General features: G+C 43.9%; 1 protein-coding gene across 1 annotated transcript in view; it reads left to right on the forward strand.

The window, feature by feature from the left end:
• Positions 1-21,591, forward strand: part of LOC148040783 (exostosin family protein) — a 230,017-nt gene that overhangs the window by 125,616 nt on the left and 82,810 nt on the right. The window contains exons 7-9 of the mRNA XM_087667045.1: positions 2,078-2,212; positions 6,769-6,882; positions 6,981-7,228. Of these exons, the coding sequence (XP_087523171.1) occupies positions 2,078-2,212; positions 6,769-6,882; positions 6,981-7,228 (497 nt within the window). The remainder of the gene's footprint in view (positions 1-2,077; positions 2,213-6,768; positions 6,883-6,980; positions 7,229-21,591) is intronic.

The raw sequence follows: 21,591 nt of genomic DNA on the forward strand, positions 1-21,591 counted from the left end.
CTAGCTCCATCCAGTCAAGATCTATGGTGGGTATAATATTCATACATCCCAAATGAGAGTGTACATATAGCATCTAGACTAGACCCTCAGTTTTGTCAGGTGTTGCTCATGTCGCTGATGAATCATCATCTTTCTTTGGTGTAGTCTTTGTGTCTGGTACCCTTGCACCCTAGGTTGGCATGTGGTTTTGATCTTCTCAGCTCTCTAGACTTTCACCCCTTTGTGTAGGTGTAGTGTGTGGCCGTTGTTTGGAGAAAATTAGTGAGCTATGACCATCTGTCTCCTCTCTATAGAATGCCCGACTAGAGTAATGATGTGTGGAGCCTCTGGATTTGAAGAAGGAAGTAGCCCAAGCATAATTGATTTGGGGATTCTATGACTAGTCTCAGGGAAGTGTCACCTCTAAATTGTGTGGGGTATCTTACCCAGACTATACTATAGGCCTTGCATCTGCAAATGTAGTGCTCCTCATTCCACCTCCTCTTGACATAATCTACAAGTTCTGAGTTCTAGGGATACAAGCTCCTCTCTCAAGCTGATGAGAGGAGACCCTGAGCTTGCTGATGGTACTCGGCTCATGTGGCATGTACATGTCTAGGTATCCAAGTCTCACAATGAAACCATCTGTGCTGTGGTCCTCATGAATGACATCTTTGGGGAAAGGCTATTGGGGTGAGATCCATGTATGCTGTATGTGCAACTGGTAGAGATCCTATTGCATGATCAGTTTGCTCTCAATTAGAGAGAGGTGTTTGGAGGGGGAGTTAAGAGTCATATTGGAAGGGGAGGGGGGATTTGGTCCATGTCGATCCTATATCCTGTAATCCACTGCTCTACATGTGCATACCATGAGTTTTCATGTCCTACCTGTGCTAGCTGTCTCAGAGCCTCAAAAGCTCTCCTAGGCAATCTGTCTGGGTGCATGCCTTGTACTTTCATGTATAAAGCTGATGGTTAGGAAAAGGGCCTACACCATCATGGGGGTGCTGCAAACTCTGCTCTAAGGATCTCACGTGTTACTAATGATTTGCTGTGGATCATCCACAAGAGCATGATAATCTATGGTCTCTCAATTTTTTCTCCATAGCTATGTAGCCAGGCAAGGGGTCCATACTAAAGAAGATAGTGGGAAGATTCTATTGTGGATATGGATTCTTTGTGATATTTCGCTTTCATCTTGATGGGAATCTTGCTGTAAAGAGTCAAAAGAGGGAGAAATCCTCAAGAGAGCATTTCTTCATAAATGGAAAAACAGAATGCAGTAATACAAGGTACATTGTCTTGTTTATATAGGGAGAGAGGTGTAGCAACGAGCTTACCCTTAATTTAATGCATGTGAAGTGTGTTTAGGTGATGTCACACATACATAGACACACACATGGACACATGCAAGCACGAATGCTAAAAGGTGCGTTCATACACAACTATTCACACATGATGGAAAATATAACTAATCTCTTGTGCTTTTGCTGTCTTCCTTTGCTTCAAGTATGCCTGATTAAGGCAACTGTTCTGCGTCCTGTACTCCCAAGTCCTGAGTCTCTACATCATAATCTCCTTATGCAACTTGAGTCTGTGCAATAAGTTGATTGCCCCTGATTTGCAAATGGTGGACCGCAGTCAGATGATTATATTGTATTTTCACAAATATACGTCAAGTCAAATAACCACTCTAGTGCAGTGTGTATACTTCCAGACTTAATCCAATAATTGAAATTCATGTCTGACCGTGTTGCCCCCCAACTGAAAAAAAAGACCAAAAAAAGAAAAGAAGATTCTATTAATAACCCCTCTGAGGAAAAGCCGATGTAAAATACAGAGTTCAAAAAGTCCCATGAAGGACTACTTACTACATCAGAAATACAATTGTTTGAGTGAACAACCAATTTGGTGGGCTATAATACTATAATTTATTGACCTTCAGAGAAAAACCCGGGGTAAAATACTATGTACAAAAGTCTTGTCAAGGACTGCTAAGCACATCATATATACAATGGTTGAGTGAAAACCAATCTGGTGGGCTGTAATGCTATGATTTACTGACCTACGTTTTTACTGTTATGATGGTTTTACGCAGATTGCCTTGTATGAAAGTTTGCTAGCAAGTCCACATCGCACAACTAATGGTGAGGAAGCTGATTTCTTCTATGTTCCTGTTCTAGGTGCATGCCTTATTACGCGTGCGGATGATGCACCACATCTTTCCATGCAGGTTATGTCTCTAGATTCTAAAATTTTTGAGGGTCAGATCTTATGTATCCCAAGTTTCAAATCTGAATTAAGAACACTTACAAGAATTGTGTGGATCTGCATCCTTTAAGATTCTGTCTGAAAGCCCGAACTTTTGGGATGCTTTGTCTTATAAGTAGAATTGAAACCAGGTTTTTGATGTTCCATTGCACAAGAATAATGTCAATTAAAGTTTTTCTTCATGCTGAAAGCCCAATTTTAGGAATATTTCATTAGTACTTCTTGCTGCTCTTTTTTTTTTTCGGGGGGGGGGGTTCAGGCTTTTAAGAGGTTGACTCATTGATGGATTCATGGACCAGCGGTGGAGTTTGCAACAGTTAAAAAAGGCTTGCAGCAAGCCCAGGATGTCAAAGTTCTTTTGAGGCCATCATTGATCAAGAGCTTGGCGGAAGGATGCAGCATGATTGCACATGTGGGTGGCTGAGAGATGGGTTCTAGTAGGCCTATCCAGCCTATATAGTCTACTTAGGAGCTGGAACATTACCAAAAATCTCTTTAGTAGCTGAGCTTTTGCACATGTGGGCAGTCATGATTGCAGAAGAACTTTGAGACTCGTTGTAGAGACTGTAGTCCAATAGCATTTTCTAGTAGACAACTCTACTCTAGAGTATGTAATCTAAGTCAGATATGGACTTGGTGAGAGGAAGCAGACCCTAGGAGCGAGAGTGAGGATTTGTTTAGAGGCAAAGTTGCAAGGCAGGTGGAGTTTCAATTCTACACATCGTGTTCAGTTTGGGAAAAGGGGGGGTCTTTAGAGCTCAATGAATTGAGCAACGACACTAGCAATCAGCTCCCAATTGTGATATGACCCTAGGTCCATTGTGTTCGTGAGTAGTTTGGACTAGGATCCTTGGGGCTCTCCTCCTCACCTTTTAAGCTTTAGGACAATCCCATTTACAATGCTTTGGTGTCTCCTTTGACTTTTTGCATCTCTCAAATGCTATTGGGACCTTGCCATAATTCAGTCATGTACTAAACACGAACCTCTTGTATAAGAAAGAAACCATAGAAAGAGAAATAACTCCATGTTTATTCTTACTGTGAGATCGGAGATGGAAGCTTGCAGCTGAAAGTACACGGTAGACAGTAGAGAGAGTGAGAGTACACGGCACACGGTACACGGTACATGGTAAACAACCCTCATGATGTAATTTCCAAGTGTAAGTGAAAGTACAAAGTACAACCCTTAGACCTTAGGGTTGTTAAGGTGTGTTCACACCCGAATGGTGTAAAGCATGGTAAGTGACCGAACTGTGTAATATAAATACGCAAAATAGAAAATAATGTAACTGGGGGAAAAAACCTCTCGTAAGGAGAGTAAAAAGTGTCCCAATGTCCTACTGTGGATCACCAATACTCCTTTGTGAGCATAGCGTGAGTCAAACCGAGTGATCAACATACAAGGATCATCCACCAAAGAAGATCAAATTTAAAGCATTGCGGAATGCTTCAAATTTGTCACGAGGAAGAGCTTTGGTGAATATGTTGCTACATTGCTAGTGGTAGGACGATAGACAAGGTTGATAGCTCCTGTCTGTATCCTCTCTCTGACAAAGTGATAGTGGATCTCTATGTGTTTCGTGCGTGCATGAAGTAATGGGTTTCGTACCCCGGCAGTGGCAGTCTAATTGTCAATAAATAAAAGAGTAGGCTCCGTGATAGATACATTAAGATTAGCCCAACAAATGTCTCAGCCATACAAATTCAACTGTAGTAGTGAAAGCTGCCTTGTATTCAGCTTAACAAGACGATGTGGCAACAATTGCTTGTTTCTTGCTAAGCCAAGAGATGCAAAATGAGCCAAGAAAGAAACAATTTCCACTTGTAGAGTGATGTGAATCAAAATCACCAGCCCAATCTAAATCATTGTAAGCATGTAATGGGAGTGGCCCCCCCTTGGCATAAAGCAATCCAAGAGTCCTAGTACCTTGCAAGTAAGGAAAAGCACGCTTCATAGCTTGCCAATGTGACATGTGTGGGTTGTGCATATATTTGCTCAGGGCTGAAACTGCAAGTTGAATATCTGGCCTTGTGTCGCATAAATAAATGAGACATCCAATTGCTGGCGCATATGTATGAATGTCAAACAGATCATTGCCATCATGCAAAGACAACTTGAGTCCAGTCTCCATCGGTGTGCTAATGGGCTTGCAATCCTAGAAGCCAAACCTCTCAGGGAGTTTACCAATATGTCTGGACTGTGATAATCCAATGCCTCTAGCATCATGAATAAAGTGAATGCCCAAATAGTAATGCAAAGCCTTGAAATTTGCATGTTAAAAGTTTGTTGCAAATTTTTCTTGAATGCTGAAATCTGATTAGCATGTGTCTTTGTGAGCAGAAGATCATCTACATAAAGACAAATGACTAGCAAGGATCCCCCTTGTTTTGTATACGTAAAGAGTGAACCCTTGGCTAAGGAAAAAGGCATCAATTTTTGCAAATTAGGCTCGTGGAGCTTGCTTCAGACCATACAAAGCATTTTTTAAAGTGTTCGGATCCCTCAACTGCAAAACCAATGGGCTGCTATACATACACTTCTTCCTAAAGGTCGCCATGTAAAAATGCAGTTGTAATATCAAGCTGGTGCACAATTCAACCATGGGCAGCCAAAGCAACCATACACCGAATGGTAGTCATATGGAATGTAGTAGCAAATGTCTCCTCATAATCAATGCCCTTCTTTTGCGTGTAGCCTTTTGCTATAAGCGTGGCTTTGTACTTATCAATGTATCCATCCACTTTTCTTTTCAACCTATAGACCCATTTAGTACCAATGGCTTTCTTTCCAATAGGCAATGCCACTAGATCCCATGTTTGATTCTTCATGCTAGAATCAAATTCAGCTTGCATTGCTGCTATCCAATGCACACTCTGTTGTGCATCCTTAAAACAATCTGGCTTCTCATTATCAAGTGTGTGTGCTACCATAATAGTCTCCATTGTATTAGCACGATCATGCAGACGTGCATGTATTCTAGTACAACTAGCAATAGGGACATCCAAATGACTATCATTCAGTGTTTGCAAGTACTATCTAGGCATTGGCTTAGCTTCCTGATTATATACATGCTCCTAATGAACCTCAAATTCAGCATTTTGCTGAATATTCAGATCAGCCATAGGTTGAATTTTTGCATTGCTTACTGGAGTAGCTGGCGAAAATTTTGTTCATTCACTAAAACTCTAGTTGTATCACCTAAAGAAATAGCTAGCAACCCTTCAAACACATCATTTACAGCCTAATATGTGTCAAAAACAACAAGAGATAATTATGATTTTTCATCAAAAATCACATCCCTATTGACAAAGAGTTTCTTGGAAACAGGGTCATACAGTCTGTATCCTTTGCTCTCATTGCTATGCCCTATAAATATGCATTTGAGAGCTTTGTTGTCCAACTTCTTTCTTAGTACTTTGGGAATATGAATATATGCAAGACACCCAAAAGTACGAAAATGGCCAACTGAAGGTTTCTGGCTATTCCAAGCCTCAAAAGGCATCACATTTTTCAATGCCTTGGTAGGGCACTTGTTCAAAACGTGACAAGCACACATAACTGCTTCCATCCAAAAGCCATGTGACAGATTCTTAGCTTTCAACATGCATCTGGCCATCTCCAGGAGTGACTGATTCTTTGTTTCTACAACCCCATTCTGCAGTATATGTAGTAGTATACTGATGAGCAATGCCTTTCTGCTTCAAAAATTTATTCAGCAAAGAAGACATGTATTTCCCCTCTCGGTTCGAATGGAGAGTCTTAATCCCGTAGCCAGATTGATTTTCTACAAGTGCAATAAAAGCCAAAAGTGCATCATACACCTCGAACTTTTTCACCAATGAGTAGATCCAACAAAAATGAGTAAAATCATCAATGAAAGTGACGAAATAATAACATCCACCCATAATGACGAAGGAAGAGGGGTGAAGAATGACTTAAAGTGGGTTAATAATGGATGAAGTAATGGCCTATTTATAAGCATAAGTTGTCTAGGGTGGTGAAGTAATGGCCAAAGGGTCTTGAAAGATCTGCCTGCTTTCTTGTCCGGGTAAGTATGCGCTCTGCCATAGATGGATTGTAATTAAGGTGGATGCCCATAGCATATTTTGTTAAAACGGTATTTGGAGGAATGCCACATGACAACAGAGCATATGACTTCTGAAGTTTTGGGAAGAGCTTTGATCAAACGCTTAAATCAAAGGGTGCCATCAGTTGACATGAACACTAGCTATAGTCAATCTCACTTCTCCTGTGTGCATATTGCAAAATGTATCTTCCTTTTCTTGCAATTCTTCATGAAAAAGCCCTGAACAGATGATGGCGGTGCTTCTTTTTCTTAGATGGATTTCTCTTCACAACTGCCTGTTTGTCTCAGATAAGGTAGCAACTGGTTGTTTGAAAACTTTAGTTTGTCCAGACATCACGGTACTTGCAGATTATTTAATGTCGTTTTGTTTCTGGATTTCCAAACTGATGTATAAACTGCTGAGTGTTTTGCTTTTGTTTCTGGCATTCAGAACTTCAAAGGATTAAGAAGCTACCTTACCTTAGATTATTACAGACATGCTTTTTTACATATCAGTCAGACTTATCCCTACTGGAACAAGACAGCTGGACGTGATCACATTTGGGTAGGCAATGTTTCAGTTCATCAACAATTAAATCTGCTAGACTTAAAGATTTAGTCACTTTACAAATGCTAAAGAGAAGTTTCTTTTTTATTTTCCAGTTCTTTTCTTGGGATGAGGGAGCATGCTTTGCACCAAAAGAGATTTGGAATAGTATGATGCTTGTACATTGGGGAAACACAAATATGAAGTACAATTATTCGACAACAGGCTATGCTCCTGACAATTGGGATCTGATTCCCATTGAAGAGAGAGGAAACCATCCATGTTTTGATCCTGAAAAAGATCTTGTTCTTCCTGCATGGAAGGTTCCTGATCCTGGTCTTATATTTGCAAAATACTGGGACAGGTATGAAGTACAGTTGAATTTTTTAATTTATTAGCTCAATGCATTAGCACCTGTGAGGTACTTGTTTGGTTCCTGGTGGCTCTCAAGTCTTCATTTCTGTAGTGTGCACACATCAATACAGAGGTCATGAACTTCCTCTAGTTTATCCACTAAAATGTCATTTTTGTAAGAGGATCATCCCCTGTCCAAGGACGTGGACAGGCAGAAGAGAGTCTGGGCAGCATCCAGTCAGGAAGCACAGGCAGTCGCGCAGCAGATGTTGGCAGGCAGCACCTTTATGGCAGCAGAGCAGCCATTTTTAGCCTGGCTAACCTGATTATTTTCACTGCATATTTATACCCTGCCTGGCCATGAGGTCATGTATTCCTGCCAGAGAGATTGCGAGGTCAGCTAAGTGCATACTTCTGTCACTCAACCATTTTTACCTCTTGTCAGTGTGCAAGATCTGTGGCCTAGGGCTTGTTGTTGAGTTTGATGCCAAGTCTTTCTAGATTGGTGATGGTCTGATGAGAGAAGTGGTTTGCCATGGATGTGAGGAGCATGGTGGCTAAAGGATACAACCACTCTCCATAACTTCTTTCTTCTTAGTCCTTGGTTGAGCTATGGCATGCTTGGTTTGGTCACCTCAACCACAAGTGCCTTTGAAAGGTGGCTTGTGAGAAAATGCTTTGTGGCTTACTAGAGGTTGGGGTGAGCCAAAACCCCCATGTCTCCTGCATCAAAGGGAAGTTGTAATAAGATTCCATCCCCAAAAAGGCAAGTTGATGGGCCAAGACCCCCCTGGAATTACTCTTCACAAATTTGTGTGGGCTTATGTGACAAGAATCCTTAAAGGAAGCAAGTAGCTCATGCTCATTGTTGATGATTTTAGTAGGATGACGCGGGCTTTCTTTTTGTAATTAAAAGTCATAGGCATTCTCTCTCTCTTTAGAGACTGGCTGACCTATGTAGAAACACAATCTAGGTGAAAGATAAAGGTCATCAAACCTCACAAAGATAGTGAGTTTACCTCGAAGGACATGGCTTGATTCTGCATAGATTGAGGGATACATCAAGAGTTTGCCTACACCGACACCCCATCTAAAAATGAAGCATTGGAATGAAAGAGAGTAGGGCAATGGTGGAGGCGGCGAGGACCATGCGGGAGCATTGCCAGGTGCCTAGGCTCCTTGGGTAGACCCGAGGGAAGATGGATCTGAATGTAATGGATGCTCAAGCAAAAACAACCCTTGGTTCATATGCAAGCTAGTATAGCCATTGGTTTCCATGAAGTTTCTAGAAGATTCTAGAACATTGTAGAAGAGATTTAAGCATTTCATGCCATGTGGTATCCTCTTGTAATGACATGTGTCCCTCTTAACCTCCCCAGGCTATAGTATAAATAGGGATCATGGGCTAGAAGCCCTTCTAGTCTTGCCAAACTGTTATGGGCATAGCTTCTCTACTTCATATTCTTGGTGATCTTTAGTTATGATTGGAGTTGATGGCTTTGGTATTCTTCCAAGGATTCTAGATGTTGACATGGCTCCAAGACTAAAACATAGAATATATGGTGGATTTTCATGGATTGGGGAAGATGGAGACTAGATGTATTCTTCCAGGGATACTAGATGTATGATATGGCTCCAAGACTAAAACATGGAATATATGATGGATTTTCATGGATCGGGGAAGCTAGAGACGATATGTGGTTGGATTTACTTGGCTAAGAATCTTTTAAGGGTCCGGGTCATTGATAATCCAATTTTTGGGAGGGGCTAGAAGAACATAGATCACATCGAAGAAACCAAAGTTGATATCCAATTTTGTACGATGAATGTTGCATGCAAAACTTATTTGCATTTCTCTTATATTTCTCGTGAGCTTGTTTAGTTTGTGCTCGCAATTTTGTATGAATATCAAAGAGGTGTTGAGCTAAGTGTGCAATAGCTGGAATCTTCTCCTGTGATCTTACATGATTGTCTATCCTTGGGTATTGACCGTAATTAGCAAAGAATAGTGTGAATTGAGTGGAGGCATGGGAGAAATTATTGTATGCAAACCAAGAGGGGGTAATAGATCCACCCAATTGTCTTGATGCTCTACTAATTCATTTTGGGATAGCTTATAGATGGGGTTGAAAGGAGCCGTTTCTTGTAAATCTATTGCATAGCCATAAGGTCGGTGTTCCGATAGCATATTTGCATTCTTCTTTTCAAAAACATCTTTAGGGCTGAACTAATGCTAATAGAGGCTCTACAAAATGTCTATTCCAAAGGCCATTGAATTAAAAATTGGGAGCCAGGCTTTTGTCCTTTAGCTTCTTCATTGGAATTGCATAATCAAAAAGGATGGATTCTTCTTTGTTTGATGTATAAACACCTTTGCCCCCGTGTATATTTGTCGAGAATTCTTCATTTATTATTTTGCATTGTGGCCTTGGTTCAACCTATCTAGACTTCCATAGGGTTATGTAATTCTAGCTAGGGTAGCCCAAATATGCAAGGCTACAGGTAGAACTACCACAAGCTTTAGCCTTAGCTATGTAAGACCTATAGTTGCGAGGCTCCTACGAGGTAAGTCCTCTTCCAGTTCTTTTCTTGTCTCGTTATAGTCTTGTCTTGTATCGAGTTTTATCTTGTAATCAAGCCACACTTTTGTGAGCATTCATTTGTAATCAAGTTCTCTTGTAATCGAGTTATCTCGTAATCAAGTTCTAGTTCAATTCCTCTTTCAAGTTCTTCTCTTGTAAGTTGTGAGAGCAATCTCCTCGCTCTCGAAGAGTAGTTGTCCTGCCCATGGGATAGAGTACCTAGTCAGTGGGTTACCATTTGCATGCCCCGGGAACTCAAGATATTTGCATTGATAGAAACATTGAAGATCCCGACTTTATAGGGGGGGTGAGGAGCACCCCATTCTTGAAGATCTAGAGAATAGGTGGTTACCCTGCAAGTTCAGATGGAGTTTTTAGAGATTGAGGCTCTAGAGGAGGAGGATGTATTGTTATTGGCAAATTGGCTTTACAACCTTCAAGACTTCTTGCTCTTCCTAGCCATAGTGGATGGCGGGTTTATTAGTTGGATGTAAAATTGGCATTTTTAATGCCAATTTGAGCATAGAGAAGACACTATAAGTAGGATATCAGGTTAGCTAGGTAACTCAAAAAACATATGAGCATAACTTTGGTGCCTTGCATTCTAATTTCTCAATTCTATCCCTCCCATGCTTTCCCTCATTTAAGCTCTTGTGCATTAGAATTAAAAGCTTTCAATTGTTAGGACAAGCAGGACCATAGGATTGGGTAGTAGATCGCAACATCGTTTGCTTTCTTGTCCTCCCCCTCTTTTGCTTCAGCGATACCTATCTTCTCCCATGGGTTATGTAGTGCTATTGGATAGATAGAGACATGATCACAACAGCTCATGATTGAGACAGGACAATATATACACGTCTAAGGATGAACACAACAGCTCATGGGTTATGTAGTGCTATTGGATAGATAGAGACATGATCACAACAGCTCATGATTGAGACAGCTCATGATTGAGACAGGACAATATATACACGTCTAAGGATGAACACATTTTTCAGTCATGCCACTAGGAGGTGGAGTTTTAGGAGCACTTCAACTCCAGATGTATTGTATATTATGAGATTAGAGGGAGACCCCGTTGCCTTTTCCAAGATGGGTTTGGGCCTCTTTGCATGGTGATGTAGTACAAGGATTAGACATACCTGGGACTGTTCTTATTGGAGCTCAGGACACACCAAGAGAAACTTTTGAGAACCAATGAGCCAATGAGCTCTTACAGATTTCTTCAGCACTAGCTCTAGAGCCACCATACTAGACACTACACTATAGGAGCACTACAACATGATCCATGAATAAATGGGGTCACAATAGACTAGGCAGCCAGATCCTGTAGAGCATGATGCCCATCTAGTCATTGTGATTGACATCCTTACCTTCAGCAGATTCGAGCCATTATCACTTGCCATAAAAAATGAGTACCTCCTCTCAGTGGACTCACTCTCTTGGATCATCCCATGACAGACATTCTTGCCACGAGGAGGGCACGGTGTTTGTAGATAGTCTTGTTCATCAGGATGGGACTAGGTGCCCCGTGCCTAGATTCTCCCAGCGCTACACGCCGATGTTCTCTCGTGCTTCACACTGAGGTTTGAAAGCACATTTCATGTGGAAAGAGGGTTCAGGATGGGATAACACAAGTCAGCTGAAGGTCACTGAGGGATCATCTTGTACATGGTGGTAGCCCACACTTGCAGTCCTTAGGATTGTAAGCAAGTCAGCTGAAGGTCACTGAGGGATCATCTTGTACATGGTGGTAGCCCACACTTGCAGTCCTTAGGATTGTAAGCATTAGCGTATTCAGTTGTTTTTCATTTTCATTTTCATTCTTGTTCTTGAGTCGAGACGTGATGGTTCAATGTACTCATTTCTTTGTTTCATAGGCCACTCTGGCCTTTTTGAGATGCTAATACATATTTATTTCTTTCTCTCTCTCATGGCACCCATTGTATAGATGCTCATCCTACTCAAATTTCCAATTACCAAAATCTGGATGGGACCAACTATTCCCTATGGAGTTACAAGGTTGAGGTGATCTCGACATGTTCAATCTCTGAGAATCTGTCACTCCCCATTCAACAGACCAAGGTGACAGGTGATTCACCGATTGGGCGTTGCTCTTTGGGATCCACTCAATTTCCACACATGATCTTGAACTGTAAGAATGCGATTCTCGTACAGATTTGGCGTATCTGTGAAGCTTTTGAGATTTGGAAAAATTATCAGTGCTTCCACGATTTGGGCTAGATCATGATTCTAGTATAGTTAGGGGTGCTAGACTTGGGCTTTAGATGGGTTAGCAGGGGACACAGTCAGGTAACTTGGGTTCTTGTGAGGCTTGACATCAGGATTGCCTAGCAGTTTGTACCAATGGTTGACTCTTATTGGTTTGAGGCTGACATATTGGAGACTGGAGGACTGCCCATCTCTCCCTAGCTGGTGGAGCTGTGGTTGTTTGAAATCAGTCTTTAGAAATCGAAGGAGGGCAGTGATGAACTATTGATTTACAAGCACTTTATTTTAATCGCACGAATAAGCAAATAAACTGCACATAGGTAGAAGCTAGAATGCTCTTGCTCAGAGACAAGAAACATATATTGGCCACAAACACGTGTGCCTCTTGCAGTATTTCTTTACTTATGATGATCGTTGAGTCTTGGTTACAAAAACTTGCTTAACCATCAATCAAGAGATCCCCCATTAAAGGCCCTAATTTCAGCAGTCAGTAGCCCCGAACAGCAACTGATATCTGTATGTCCAATCACAAGGATTGGCCGTGCCTTTGCCAGTTACTCTGTTGACGATGGGTCCCCCAATCTTGACCTTCATGTATCCAAAACTGATCACAACTGCTATACATGCTTAAAATTCTACAATTTCGGTGAAAGGCACCTGCAGGCAGTCCAATGCAGCCTCTCACAGCAAACATAGAGCTTGTAGGGGAGAAAAAGACCTGGACACAGCCGGTTACAGCCCAAAACAATGTTGTTCTCAAATGCCTCTACTGTTCTATTGCACATGATGGTGTGTTTGTTGTCACACAGCCCAGGAAGAGAGAGAGAATCATTCTTTTCTTTGGTGTGTCCGCATGCCTCAATCTCTAGAAATTGTGGTATATTCTTTGTCTCTTTCACTGCCACCTATACCTTTGGGACTCCTGCGGCTATCACTGCATCTGCGAAAGAGGCGGGAAGGACAGTGCCGAAGAGCCATCCAAAGTCTTCCACATGCTGGCGATACTCTATCGCCAGTCCAGGGAAGAGTGGGGTGATCGGGTGTGGAGCGCGAATGCCTCCGCTGTGAAGCCACTGTACTGGGGAACCATATGGAGGCATAGGGTGAGCTAGCCAGTTGCTCCCGTGCTACGTCTACTGAGGTGAGTTGTACCATGAAGATCCCTTGACCCATTAGAACCGCCTCCACTATCCGCGTAGTGTTGATGCATAGGGTGGAGTGAAGCCAATCCCGAAGCTGGGCCTTGGATGGGGAGTGCTCTACTATTTGACCAAAGATTGCTGTTTCTTTAAGCTCCAGCTCTGTGGCACGGGAGGCTAAGAGCTGTTGCTCAGAGAGGACAACGCGCAAGATGTTTGACTGGGGGGCACTCGTAGAACGCATCGGCGTCTGACTAGAGGTTTCCATTGGGCGTCCTTGCTCTCACGCTGCTATGCTGTCGGGGGCGGGGGGGGGGGGGGGGGATGTTGTTGCAGAGGAAGGGAGTTATTGGAGGGGAGGAGGGCCAATGGCGGGGGGGGGGGGGGGGAGGGGTGGGGAACGATTTTTACACGGTGGGGGAGGTGTTGGACACCATTGTAGGCCAGCTCGTGACGGGGTGAATGCATGTGTTAGGCTTGTCGGACAGAGCCGGGGCCGCAGTACGGGAAAAGGCAAAGGTCAGGCGGTGGAGGCGGGGGGGTTAGGGCGGAGGGGCGGGGAATCATAACCTCAAGCGGGAGGATAGGGCTTCAGGCAAGGGGGGGGGGGGTTTCAGGTGGGGGTGAGCACGCGGTGTGGGTGATGTAGGGAAGGCGGGGCACGTGGGGGAGCAGGCGGCGTGGCACAAAAGGCGAGGGAATAGCGGGACAGAGGCAGGGGCGCGACGGCAGGAGCGAGTGTCATATTGGATACATGACTCACTTTGCTTGGGGCAGATTCTAAATGCTGCTTCCTTTCTTAGTGGGAGGTTGGTTTGCTTTTCAGGAGCTTCCATGGGATATTTTGAGGTAGAGACTACAGGGTTTGAGAGGTTCCATAATTGTGTTAGAGAGGGTGATAGAGGAAGTCCCTCTTGAGCGGATGACATACACAATCACATCTCAAATGCACACTGTAGTTTGTAAGAAGAGATGGTGCATTGACATGGACTTGATTACTTGGTTGATGGATGGAGACATTGGGCCTACTATGGGACACCCCTTCAGAGATTATAATGGAATCTGTATGAGTGGGTTTGGATAGATCCAATCCTTGATAGACTAGGTGATGTATCCTTCTTTAGCTATACCACTAGGATAAGGGATACCACAAGGGTAAGGTAGAGGATACGTATGAGTAGAACTCAGAGTGGAGCTAGCAACCACTTATTTACGTCACAAACATGATATTTCTGATCTCTTTTTCATAGACTTTTGGAGGAGGCTGAATGAAAATTTTAGGGCTAGGAAGATTTCTCTCTTCCTATGGTTTGTGGCTCATAGGAGTGTTGGGAATAAAGGGCCATTGTGCCTTTTATATGTGCTCGGGTGTGAACACACCCTTATATATATATCTATCTATCTAAAAACCTAAAGAGGCACGCTCGTCATTGTACCCACAAGTCGTGCTCACTCTCCTCTCTACTGTGCACTCTCTGTCTCTGTCTCTGTCTCTATCTCTGTTGTGTCAAAGCAGTGCGTGTCTCGATCCTTGCACCATAGGGCTGAACAAACTGGTAACAGAGCACAAGTGTTGAATGCTCTAGCAGTCGTGCAAGAGTCACACGGCAGAGATATAGTTGCAGGTCGTGGGGGCTGCAGATGTCATGCAAGTAGGCGACGGCAGGAGCTAGGCACGACAGGGCAACGTGTGGCGCCAGGCGAAGATTGCCAACGGTTCAAGTGGGCTGGACAAGCGGACATTTGGCGGGTTGAAGTGTAGGCAAGAACCAGGCCCAGGCGAAACACAACCAGGCTGCAGTCATCGTGGTCGATAGGAGACCAAGGCCAAGTCAACTATCTGCAAGCGTGGGTAACAGGATTGATGAAGGCCAAGTCGACGGTCTGTAGGTGTCAGACGAGACAACCGGATTTGGGGATTGTGATAGAGAGCAAGACCATTTGTCTCAGAAATTGCAGGAATTTGTGACATTTTGCCTTCGACATTTGGGGCTTTTCATGTACATGCAGGAATTGGGCTGAAATTTACCCAATTTCTTGACATTGATGCACATTGGACCCCGTGCAATTTGGGGCTTTTGCTGTTTGGGCAAAATTTGTGTGTCATTTGGTCATTTTATGTACATGCGGGACTAATTCCATGCACGTTGGACATCTAGCACTTGGAAAAATTTGGGGGTTTTGCTGAAATTGTACTATTTTGGCAAAATTGGCCTATTCTATGCATGTCAGAGAGAGTGCAGATGTATGGTTGATGCTTTGAGCACAAAAATTTTGGGCCTTTTGACAGTGTGTGTCATATTTTGTGCCCGTGGGTGCATGTACAACAGAAATTGCAGCTAAATTTTGAGACTTTTCATGTAATGTGATGTATTTGCCCTTGAAACAGCTGTAATCAGTTGTGGAGTGTTGTAGCACAAGGTTTAGTGCTTCTGAACTGAAAATTTATTTGCAGATCTGAAATTTCTGCTTTGATGTGGTCATTTATGGCTGGTTGCTACTTGTTTGTACCTTGGTCACTTGTGTGATAGTTTGGGCCTGCATTTGCTGAATTTTTGGTCACATTTGGGCTGAAAATCATGGCTGGCAGCAGTGACAGCAGTAATCTCATGCACATTAAGAAGCTTGAAGGAGCACATAACTTTGCAGTCTGGCAAAAATAGTGCTACAATATCCTGTTGCAGAAGAAGCAGGCAAAGCCGATTAAGACCAAAGGGGCAAAGCTCGCAGATATGGAACAGGAAGATTGGGATGAGTTAAACGAGCTTGCACAGTCAACCATCGAGCTATCGATTTCTGATACCTTGCTGTTTAACATTGAATGTTTGGATTCTACCTATGCTATTTGGACTCAAATGGAAGAATTGTATGCACAGAAGAGTGCTGCAAGCAAAGTATATTGGCTGAAAAAGCTTATGGATTTGCGTATGAAAGAGGGTACAACAATGTCTACTCACTTGAGTGAGTTTAACTCCATTTTCAGCCAGCTAGTTGCCTTAAAGTTCTTGATCGATGAAGAAATTAAGGCTACGTTCTTGCTTTGCACTTTGCCAGAGAGTTGGGATACATTCAGGACTGCTATGAGCAATTCTAATGCGATTCTTTTGTATGCAGAGGTAGAGAGTGCTCTACTCATGGAAGAAATGAATCAGCAGAACAATGCATCCAGTAAGTCTTCCAGTGCTTTGCATACTAGGAGCAGATCACAACAGAAAGGCAAATCTGATAGCAAGGGACACAGTAAATCATGTGGCAAGGATGTTGAATGCCATCATTGTTTGCAAGACGGGTCACTTGAAACGTGATTGCTACAAATGGAAGAAAGAAAAAGGAAAGGGCAAGAAGACAGATGATAGCAAGGAAGAGAAGAAAGAGAGTCTGCCTAAGAAGAGCAGTGTCAAAATTGAAGGGGTGAATGTAGTCACTCATGACAGTGACAATGGGAATGACGTACTCTTGGTCTCTTTACACTTTAGTACACATGCTTTACTTGCAGTTACGGATGATGACATGCATACTTGGATTCTAGATTTAGGTGCTTCCTTTCATGTCACCCCTCATCGTGAGTGGTTTTCTGACTATACAGGGGGCCAACATGGTGTTGTCCATCTTGGGGACAACTATGCATATGACATTGCAGGTAAGGTATTGGCAATGTGGAGTTGCAGTTTCAGCATGGTTCTGTCTTCACACTTTAGCATATACGGCATGTACCTCAGCTCAAGAAGAGCTTGAATATCGTAGGGTAGCTAGATGACGATGGATTTCATACCACCTTTGGTGATGGCAAATGGAACATCTATAAGGGATCTAGAGTGATTGCTGGAGGTTGTAAAAGTGATACCTTGTATCCTCTGCATGTATCTAGTGTGAGTGATCGTGTTGTTGCTATGACCAAGCAGCCAAGTGTTTCTTTGTGGCATGGCCGTTTGGGACACATGAGTTAAAGTGGAATGTAAGTGCTTTCTCGTTTGGGTTACTTGTCTCATCTTCGTTATGTTGATTTTGAGCATCGTGATCATTGTGTTTATGGTAAACATGCATAGATGTCTCATAAGAAGTCTCTTTCATTGAAATCTTCTCCTCTAGATTTAGTACATTTCGATGTATGTCAGATACCAGGGTTATCTTAGGGGAAAAAAAATATTTTGTAACCTTTGTCGATGATGCTACACGGAAGGTATGGGTTTACCCTATTCGTAGCAAGGACGAAGCGCTTGACAAGTTTAAAAAATTCTTGGCATTGGTTGGAAATCAAACTGATAAGACACTGTCTTGGCTTTGACAATGGTGGGGAATATGTGTCCAAGGCCTTTCAGGCATTTTATAACAGCAAAGGGATAAAGAGGGAGCTCATTGTCCCTCATAATTCACCCCAAAATGGAGTTGCTGAGCGTATGAATCGGACCATACAGGTAAGGTCTGTACGATGCTGTTTCATGCTGCTTTATCTCATGGTTTTTGGGCAGAGGCTCTTATGACAGCCGTACACTTGATTAATCGGTCACCAAACAGGTCTTTTTGGGGGGGGGGGGGGGGATTTCCCTAAGAAGCGTGGTGGGGCAAGCCACCTTCGTATGCACACCTAAAAGTGTTTGGTTATGAAGCATCTGTGCATATACGTAAGGAATAACGCAGCAAACTTGAGCCAACCTGTAAATGTATTTTCCTAGGATATGGTGATGAAGGTAAAATGGGGTATAGATTATGGGATCTCGAGAAAAGGAAAGTAGTACGCAGCAATGATGTTATCGTCCGGGAAGATCGCATGTATAAACAACCCGAAAAGACTGAGGAGGTCCATAGGGTTGTATTCTGGGAAGAAATACCTTTTGGACAGCAAAATGTGCTGCTGTACAGCAGAAAATACCTGTTGTAAATGAATCTGCAAATGCATAAAATAATGCTGGAAATGATCAGCTAGCTATTGCCCATAATGATGAGCCACTGGATGTGCATGAACAGCCAGGACAACAAGCTGTTAATGCTGATTTGCAAGTTGAAATGCCAGGACAATAAGCCGAAAATGGAAATTTGCAGGAACAGCTAGCGAATAATGATCACTGGGTTAGGAGATCGTCTAGGGCTACTAGACTACCTGATAGATTTGTTCCTGGTGTAGATAATGTGGCTGATTATATTATGTTGACAGACTGTGGTGAATTGTCTTGCTTCAAGGAAGCAATGAACAGACAGGACAGCAAGAAATGGCATAAAGCCATGTTGTCAGAGATGGAATCTCTTGAGGAAAATGGCACTTGGGACTTGGTGCAGTTACCTAAAGGGCAGAAAACCCTTCCATGCAAATGGGTTTATAAGATGAAGGTCACTTCTGGTTCCTTGCCAAAGTACAAAGCAAGATTGGTTGCGAAGGGGTACAAGCAGGAACATGGAGTTTTTCTCCTGTAGTCAAGATGACTACATTGAGAAGCATTTTGGGCTTGGTTGCAGCTGAAGATATAGAGCTCATATAGATGGATGTAAAGAGTGCATTCTTACATGGTGATTTGCATGAAGACATATATATGCAGCAGCCTGAAGGATTTCTAGCATGGTATGTAAACTCAAAAGGAGTTTGTATGGGCTGAAACAAGCACCAAGAGAATGGTATCATAAGTTTGATACATTTATGCAGTCTCAAGGTTTTCATAGAAGTCAAGTGGATCACTGTTCGTACACCAAGAAGGCAGCAGATGGCAACTTGATTATCTTGGTTCTGTATGTTGATGACATACTGATTGCTGAGAGGGATGCTTCTGCCTTGGACTCACTGATGCAAAGGCTTCATGGCAGCTTTGACATAAAGGAACTTGGTGAGGAAAATCACATTCTTGGCATGCGAATACTCATAGATAGGTCAAAAGGATTACTCTATCTATCTCAACAACAGTATATCTCCACGGTTTTGCAGCGTTTCAATATGGAGAGGGTGGGAAAACAATTGCGGTTCTAATTCCTCCATATGTGAAACTCAGTGCAGAGGACAAGGCTACATCTGATGATGAGAAGACTGAAATGGCCACGACACTATATGCTTTAGCTATTGGCAGTTTGAAACCTTTCAGTATTCGCATTCTTGACATTGCCTTTGCAGTGGGAGTGGTTAGCAGATACATGGCAAACCTTGGTAAAAAGCTTTGGGAAGTAGTGAAAGGTATTATGAGATACCTCAAAGGCACAAAGGATTTGTGCATATGCTTGGGAAAGCAGAAGGCATCTGTCATTGGCTTTACGGATGGAGACTATGCTGGTCATGCGGATTCTAGAAAGTCTATTTCTGGGTATGTGTTTACCTTCACAGGACGAGCAGTCTCTTGGATCTCCAAGCTACGAAAGTGTGTTGGATTGTCTACTACAGAGGTAGAGTATGTGGCTGCTAGTGAGGCATTCAAGGAGGCTTTCTGGCTTTTACGTCTGGTGGGAGAGCTTGGCATTATAGAGTTTTTTCTTTTTTGCAAGTAAAATGTGGCTAATTACATTACTAAAAAAAAAAAAACTGATTACAACGGAACAGATTAGCAGGAGCTGATGCAGAGTCACAAATACATCATGTATACAAGTCTCTCAAGGCATGTCTGGGGGGGATGGGAGCAAGAAGCGATTGGGGGGGGGTATATTGCTATTTGCGGTTGTCTGTCTGCATCACAAAAAACAAGTCATGGCCGCCCCAAGTACGCATGAAGTGACAAGGGAGCTCCTGATGACCCCTAGACTTGCGTTGCACTTGCTCTCCCAACGGCCGCGGAGGGAGTGGATGATGGAGGTCCAGAGCTCTGCTAAGGTCGTTTGTACAGAACGTCTCTCTAGGCCGAAAGCCTCCTGACACTGCGCCTTCCAGATATGCCATCCAGTAAGACTCCCTATGATCTCCCATACCTCAGAGTGGCCTGTTGGTGGCTCGAGTACCTAGCAGATGGGTAGAGCTGCTAAACCGACCACTTCATCCCGGTCTCATACAGAAGGTAACGGCCCTGGCTGATTGCTTGCCAGTAGAAAGCTTCCGACGAGATGTATCCAAGGCTGGGTGCTATACAGCGAAGGATGCGGCATGCTCCTCTCCATACGAGCTATGCCACCTCGCAAGACCAAAGGTAGTGCTTTGGGGTTTCTAGGGATTGCTTTGTGCAGCGCTTAGAGCCTCCCTCCTTCTGCATCTGGGCAAGTCAACTTCCAACCGCCAAGCCTCCATGTGCCACTAGCCATAAGAAATGCGATACCCTCCTCGGCCTCCAGCTATTCCATAGGCGGCGCCAGAAGGTCCGTCGGAACGGCTCCGTGATACCGTGCTCTACCCAGTGCCTGCTACGTGACGGCGCCCAATCCATATTCTCCTGCATCAGTACTTGTCTCCCAATCCTGATAGTATACTCCAAGAACCGCGGTGGCTTCTTGGTGATTGCAGTGGCCGGCCATAGCCACTCTCCTGGATCGCACTCCAGCTCACCAAGTGGTCTGCCCTCCAGATCCAAAGGCACCACTCCCTGAGCTTTTTCCAGAAAACATAAGGGTCCAGCCGCCATGTCTTCCCCTGAAGGGCGTAGCTATCCCCTCATCCTGCTACCCTCTGTGAAGGGCCGGACGCCCCCTCTCCTGAACGGTGAAGAAAGTCTGTTCCGGGGCACCGCCACTCTACCTTCCACCTGTTGGGGGATGCCTGTTGGTGAAAACCTAGCGGTCCAAATCTTCCCTGGCTCTATCAGCTCTCGTATCAGGGGAGCAAGGCACTCCAGAGGTATTGCTGCATCTATCTCCCTTCTCCTCAACTCCACTCCTCTCTGGCAGCCTGATACTCGCTGCAGCACCTCCTGGTTCGCCATCCTGTACACCTTCCGCCATGTCTTGATGGTACGAGCCGGGCCGGCCTCCCAACCAGCCCACTAGATGTGGGGGCACTCACCAATTTGTGTCTCTTCTTGATCTCTTACCTGAGGATTCCAGATCACCGGTTGACGGTCTATCTCCTCCTGGCAACTTGGGGGGCTTTGGATTAGGGCTTACAGAGGCCCTGCAACAGGCGGAGTAAGCTTAGGAGGAAAGGTGATCTGGGGGGAGGGGGGTGATTTGGGCATGAAGATCCATCTAAGGGACGGACTTCACTCACCGTGAAGTCTCGGTCTACAGTGCTGAAGACCCTCCTGCAATAAAACCTTCTAGGTCTACCTGCCTAGTGTGACGCCGCGGACAACTAGCTTGCCCAAGAGGGCCATACTCTGATACTTTGGGTCTATGATCCCAAGCCCTCCCTCTGACCGATGCCATATGATGGTCGCCCATGCCACCTTGGCCCTAGAATCCTTGGAGCCATCTGACCCTCACCAAAGGAAGTGCCACACTAGGCGGCGAAGCTGCAGTACGCAGGATGAGGAGAAGCACCGAGACGAGACGATATACCAGGCTGTTGCTAGGAGGACCTGGTTAAC

Source organism: Lygodium microphyllum, chromosome 1 (assembly GCF_053477565.2).
Source record: "Lygodium microphyllum isolate KBCC chromosome 1, Lygodium_microphyllum_v1.1.10, whole genome shotgun sequence".
In the NCBI taxonomy this organism is placed as follows: domain Eukaryota; kingdom Viridiplantae; phylum Streptophyta; class Polypodiopsida; order Schizaeales; family Lygodiaceae; genus Lygodium; species Lygodium microphyllum.